Source organism: Notothenia coriiceps, unplaced genomic scaffold, assembly GCF_000735185.1.
Source record: "Notothenia coriiceps isolate Sejong01 unplaced genomic scaffold, NC01 NC01_scaffold00025622, whole genome shotgun sequence".
NCBI classification, from domain to species: Eukaryota; Metazoa; Chordata; class Actinopteri; order Perciformes; family Nototheniidae; genus Notothenia; species Notothenia coriiceps.
The window spans coordinates 1262-8101 of record NW_011358323.1 but is presented as its reverse complement, the minus strand read 5'-3'; the positions used below and the strand labels follow the sequence as shown (position 1 = coordinate 8101).

Below are 6840 nucleotides of genomic sequence, written 5' to 3'. Positions count from 1 at the left end.
AGTCGATGAAAAATTACATTTTAGTCATCTTTTAGTCAAAATGTGTCTATATACTCTCTGAACGCTCCTTCCCCGGCAGATCTCTGTGTCCGCTGCAGCATGTCTGTTAGGCCCCACACACAGAGAGACACAGGGAGATCGCTCTTCTGGAGTGAAGAGAGCGGAAATAATGATATTGCAAGTTCGAAACGTAAGATGCATTTTGAATGTCCGATAGTAAATATATACATTTCGTCATAGTTTTCGTTATCAAGAATCTATTTTTAGCTCGTCATCGTCTCGTCTTAGTCATGTAAAAAAGGTTGTTGACGAACATTTTTCTTCATAGTTTTCATTGACGAAATTAACACTGGTAGGATCACTTCAACATTTCACAAACAAAAATAGGTTGACAACCGAATACCACCAGAAACACAACATCGCAAGCATATTGTTCCTTTAATCCCACTCTTCGTTAGAGCTAACTATTTCCCATTTGATGGCTTTGATCTTTTGTGGCAATAATATTTTCCAAAATAAATTGTATTTTTGATCTACTCTTCAAACACCTTCAAGATTACTCCTTGATTGACTTTTAAAAATATGTATTTAAGCCAGGAGAATAGTTGTATTTATTAACTGTGTGCAGTCTTAATCTAAACGCCCAAATAAAATATTAAAGGGTGTAGATGTAAATTCAATATTTGCCGCCAAATAATTTGCAAAACATGATTTGTGTGGAAACATTTTCATTATTAAGATTTTTTTTTAACTTCTTTTCCTTTCTCTTTCTTGATCCTCTTTAGCAACGGTCATTACAGTCCTTGACAGCGGTCTGTTCTACTGGATTTACAACGTGTCCAATGTTCTGAATTGATCAGAACTTTATTTAGCCTCTGTATTGTTTATGGTTGAATGTGGGCCGCGAACATGTTTTTTGATTCTTAAGTGGGCCCTGAGTTGAAAAAGGTTGGGAACCGCTGCTCTACAGAATTATACAATCCTTGTATGTTTGAAATCATTAGAAATTGGAGTTTCTTTGCTTTGATTTTGACACAGAGCATGCAGCACTATATTTATTTTACTGAAACAAGCTGCCAACACATTTTGGTTCACAGTTGTCCTGTCCAATACCATATAAGTATTAATGTGTCCCTAAAAGAAAGTTCCAGGTTAGTAAGAAATTGTCAAAGCCAGACATTTATTTGAAAAGCAAAATACCAGCATTTAAACGTGATTAATTTTTGCCAACACAAGCACATTATTATGTGTCTATGCTGGTTTTCCTAAATGTATTTAGTACCTATTCATTTTCATATGCCTTGGTAGGCTTGAAGACATTGGACCCTGTATGTGTAAGTGATCTTTCATCTGAACCTGGTGTGTCTCTCGTGGTGGACTGATTTCATAGAAGAGTCTCTTTTAACTTGAGGAGGAGTCTTTCACATAATAACTTTTTGAGCCAAAGTTTGTTTCTTGATTGCTTAAGTTGGAATGGTATGGAAGTTGAGTCTTATTTGTTTTTACCAGGCGTTGTCATAAAATGTTTTTGTACTAGCACTTCAATCTTAGTCGAACTTGCTGTAAATATAAATTGACACAGTTCCCAATGTTTCCCAGCTGGTTCGATGTGTTTCCTTGATGGCGTATAGCTCTTGCCTCCCAGTGCGGAGGACCAGGGTTTCAATCTGGGTCTGGGACCATTTGAGTGTCATCTCCTCTATCCTCCCCTTTCAACTCTGTCCCTTCAATAAAGGCACTGGTTGCCCGAAAAAATCTTTAAGAAAAAGAAAATCTATTTACAGGCTGTTCATACACATACTACTTAATTGTGTTGTTTCTGTACAATCACAGTTCATGTAAAAGCAATGTTTAAATCTGTTATTTTACAACATTTATCTTATACCGTTTCTTGTATTATGGTATGAAGTCATTTAGTTTTTTTCTGTATACTTTTTCTGACATCCTTCCTTTTAAATGTTATCATTTTTCCCAAGTAAGTAAAACATTGCGTCCCTCTATGACTGGTGCAATATCTTCCTCAAAGGCCCTTTAGGTCAAAGCAGTTCACATCTGACGTCCTGTTAGCTAACACATTGTACATACATGTGAACTAGTAGTTCAATGTATACATATGTATCCTTGTTCGCTCTAGTACTACAGTACATGTGTATTTGTGTGTAAGTGAGTTGGTCTTTTCTTGTAGAGAACCCAGTGGTCGGAGCAAGGCTGAGATTACCCATCTTGGATAAGAACTATGAACTTGTCCTTGATTTGCAGCAATCAGTAATGAACATGAACCCTGATGCATGTTCAGCATGGAAGATAAACGACAAAAAGTTGTGTTAGTCTGAGCAATAATTATTTGGGATATTGAGTGTTTCAAAATAACGAGTACATTGTTCTTCCAAGATTCAATTGGTGAAGGTGAGACTTTGTTGAGGATTAAAGGAAAGTTCTATTGTAAATTCACCACACATGTGAAAAGCGTAGAAGGAATATGTCTCTGGCATTTCTCCATCCGTAACTTCCAATAAATCATCAGTGTCTGAGATCAGTCCAAAGCTCTCCTGTGTGTTTCTTTTGCTGCAAGAATTTCATCAAATGGTAAGAGGCAGTCTTTATCAAAGCCTGGAGGGTGCACTATTTTGAGGCCGTTGGAGAGAAGCTGTATGGAAGAATATGCAAGGAGGGTTGTGATGACATACCATTTAGAACTTAATCCATGTTCCAAACCTGGATTGCAGGATTAGAATGAAAATGCAATAAATGCACAAAAAGAGATCGAGGAAAGGAGTTGGTACAAAAATAAATCAACAAATATATTAAAGAAAATACCTTGCTGAATGTATTGTAGCAACCCTTTAGAACAGGGATGGGCCAATGGCGGCCCCCACCTCCTCTTTTTGCGGCCCTCAGATTAATTTATAAACAACGTAATTAATTTTAAAAAAATACAATTTTTTTTTTTTACTTGTAGTAATGATACCGTCCACTAGTTACGTCGCGACATGATTTCGTTCGGCAGCCAAATATCGCAAAATAATCTGTGACGCGTTTTTGTGCAGGGCTGTGGGAAATAGGGGTGCTGAGGGTGCTGCAGCACCCCCTGGTGGAGGACAGGGGATCTGCACTTCCACAAGATTAAATACAAATATAATACAAAAAAAATAATGAATTTTCAGCCTTGATGTAACAACATTCATAATTAAGTAAAGATAACACCCTTTTCACCACGGTTACATTTCCCATTTGCCCCGTACGATGGGCGCTGTAAGTGATGAAAGTGGGGGATGTTGGCTTATCAGGCGCCCGCAGCTCACAGCCAGCGTGAGAGAGAAAGAGAGAGAGAGAGAGAGAGATAGATAGAGAGAGAGGGAGTGCACCGGTACCGGCGGGGAATGTTGTTAGCTTCTGCTGCGCTAATGGATATAAGAAGCTGTTTCTACAATAATGTGGAGGGAGAGCTCTCCTGTCAGACTGAGAGGCACAGTGAAGTAAAGGACTCTGAGTGTTTAGATAGTTCACTTTAGTCTAAGTCAGTGGTCACCAACCTTTTTAAGCCCAAGATCACCGACCTCGGCCTAGGTGAAAGGCGAGATCTACCTATTGCAGAATTGAGTGAAAAAGACGGCCAAGGCAATGCTTCCAATTTGAGGCCTTTTATATAGGCTAATTGCATTTGAATTACTGTTGCAATGAAGGCTCCATAATCAGCTCACGGCATATAAGCAGGGGTAAAGTGCTATCACGGGGTCCTCACCTCCTCTAGGGGGGTCCGGGGTGATGCTCCCCTGGGAAGATTTTTTTTTAAATATTGAAGTTGAAAGCATCAATCTGGTGCACTTTGAGAGCAACATGAAGAGATCTATGGATTCATCTCTCAGCACCCATATGAAACAGAACTGTAAACAGATTTTCTTTTTCTTTATGGATATTTTACAAATCACTCCCCTTTTAAACTGTATTCTTGTTTTACTGCCATATAGTTTATTCTCTTATTGTTTGTATAACTATAATGATCATATGAAGGTGTGCCGCGGAAATAATCTTTTGAATAATTTGTGACAAAACCGTTCTAAACACTCACCTGAGCCCCTCAGTCTGACAGGAGAGGACTCTCCTGCAGCTTGTTCTGGAAACAGCTCCTTATGTCCGTTAGTGCAGCTAGCTAACCAGATGCTAACATCACGGTCCCCGCTAGCACCGGTCCCTCTCTCTCCCTCTCTCCCTCTCTCTCTCCCTCTCTCCCTCTCTCTATCACACTAAATACGCTATTGCCACACACACACAGAGCCGAGCTTGAATGACACAAGCACACGTGTATTTCCATGCAACTCTCTGATTGGTCTGGTGTCTTGCCTCTGTTGCGTTCACTGAACACGGGAAATTACAGTCCTGCCGTTGTCTCTTGTGTCATGATGAGGTTCACGTAAAGCACGGTAAATGTATTATATTATTGAGGTTTCTCAAATATACGTCAATCAAGTGGCACCTGCTAACGGGGTGGTGGATGATAGGTTTATATCTAAAAACGTATTTTTCAAACATTATTATTTTAATTTTATTTTTCTTTCTTTTGTTACTTTTTTTTTAACGGTCAGCGATCTACCCGCACCACACCACTGATCTAAAGGCTTTGAGGATGAAAAGTTCTCAAAATCTTGAGTTTTCGTGAAGTGACCTTGCTTTGGCGTGGTTGTTATTTTACGCAATTTTGCCAGGAAACAGGAACTTGGTGTAACTCCATTTTACAACATCTAAGCTGCTCTAAATTTGAAGAAAATGGAAAGCGTTCGGTCCTGACGCNTTGTGAGTGCGGACCATAGACTGTATATATAAATGGACGTAGTGTCCGTGACGTCACCCATAGGATTCTGCAGAGTTGCCGAGAAGCCCTTAGTAGGCGGAGTCCCGCCTACTAAGGGCTTCTCGGCAACTCTGCAGAATCCTATGGGTGACGTCACGGACACTACGTCCATTTATATATACAGTCTATGGTCCGCACTCACAACAACGGCCTACAGACATAAATAAACCAGTGACTGTATTCGCCATGACACAGACAGTCTGTGGTTTGTACTTGTTTAACTTTTGTCGAGTTTCTGAACAGATATGAGGAGCTGTGAGCTCTGAGTACTAACAGCTAACGGCTGATGTTTTGTGGTTCGAATTGAAGATGACGTTATGGCAGTTTTACGAGGCGTCGCTCCGCCCGCCGAACAGCCGATCGCCCAGCCTACACTGCGTTACTATAGTTACTACCCCAGTACTAAACTGTAATGGAAACGCAGCATAAAGTGAGCCTGGCCTACCAAGGCCTAACCATACCGTACTAAGCCGTGCTAGGTCCTGCAGTGGAAAAGCGCCATAAGTAAACCTAACACCCAAAAAATGGGACAAACACTGACAACAGTATTTTTTGAAGGTTTAAATCGCTGGTTTTGTAGAGGAGAAGAGACCCCTGTGGATAACTAGCTCCTGATACAAACATCCTGAACAGTTTAATGTTACATTTTTATACGTAACATTTAACTATTAATGTCTAAATATGTCTGGCATCAAAAGGTAAATATCTGTTCATATAAATCTTCAGGAAAATCTTTAACAGTGTTTTCAAATGTTTTTCAACCATTGGAAAACATCCTCACGTGGATTCCTTTAATCATCTGGTTGTCTTACAAAAGCTTGTATAATTCATCCAGTTTTAAGCCCCATTTTTTGTATACACTTTTCTTTTTAACTACATTTTAATCAGAGTTTTAGTTAGCAAGCTTAGCCTACAGTCCATAGACCCTCTGTTCTGTGTCCTAACAGGGAAAGACTGATATTTAACATTGCTTGATTCAGGGGTACTACAGGGTTTACTCATTGGGTCCATTTGTTTTTGAGTGCTTTAGACCTTTGCCTGACTCCTCCAAGTTATTGCGGTGTGATCAGAGCCTAAAACATCTCCCAGATTATACAGACATGTCTGACAAACAGTTTGAGCTGACCTGCCAGGCGGTCGGGGATGTAGACTGGGCTTGGGCTGGACAGACGAGCAGGCAGAGTCATGCTCTGCGCGGCGGGCGTGCTGGGTTTGCTATTGTCCTGACTTTGTCCTTTGTCTGTCTGTGTGCAGCTGTCCCTGCTGCCTGTCTTCGAATGGCCTGCATTCATTGGGGTGGAAGGAAGCACTGGTGAAGGGGATGAAGAGATTGACTCAGTCCTGATGGACTCTGTCCGAAACTCAGAACCAAGCAAAACCCCTGCAGGAACATGAGCAGAGATCAGTTGTTAAAAGTGAAATCCATCAGCTGTTCTCAAAAAAAGGCTCACACATGGTAATAAATATTGGTTATTACCTAGGCTGCCCTTCCAGCTGGTGTCCTTGCGTTCTTCAGTGATCGGCGAGCTACTGAGGCCGAGGCTTTGAGAGAGCAGTCCTGAACCACCGGAGTTCGAAATGGACATCAGGGACTTGGAGGGCCTCATAGCAGATTGCGCACCTGACTTGATGGGCTCCTTCTTGGAGCGCTGGTGAAGCACCTTGATCATAGCATCTTTCTCTATAATCTGGGCATGAAGATTCTTTATCCTGTATTAGGCAGAACAAGAGCATGGACCTGAATGGAGCCATAGTTCCAGGACAACAAAACCTACAGATATATGTGAGCGCAAGTACATCACAAGTTAAATTATTTGGAATAATGACTAAAAGTACACATTGTAACCTTTAAGTTCTGATCTCCTTTGTGTTTACGCTGGCTTTTTACAAACACACCAAAAAGACTAAACATCAAGTCATATAGACTGCATCCAGTGGCAACATTGGCTGGAAAATGAAGCAAACATGGAAGAGCCATCAACTGCATGCCA

The 6840-nt window shown here is 40.7% G+C and overlaps 1 protein-coding gene across 1 annotated transcript; it reads right to left on the bottom strand.

Moving 5' to 3' along the window:
* Positions 1-5922: 5922 nt before the first annotated feature.
* Positions 5923-6561, bottom strand: LOC104956229 (angiomotin-like). Its single transcript, XM_010783698.1, has 2 exons — positions 6327-6561; positions 5923-6230 (listed from the first exon to the last, which is right to left on the bottom strand). Exons 1-2 carry the CDS (start codon positions 6517-6519, stop codon positions 5923-5925), a joined length of 501 nt encoding a protein of 166 aa, XP_010782000.1. The 5' UTR covers positions 6520-6561.
* Between the last annotated feature and the right edge of the window lie 279 nt (positions 6562-6840).

Coding starts and splice junctions, on each gene's coding strand:
- LOC104956229 (XM_010783698.1), bottom strand. CDS start 6,519: ATGATCAAGGTGCTTCACCAGCGCTCCAAGAAGGAGCCCATCAAGTCA. Junction 6,231..6,326: donor CAGCTGGAAGGGCAGCCTAG/GTAATAACCAAT, acceptor ATGTTCCTGCAG/GGGTTTTGCTTGGTTCTGAG.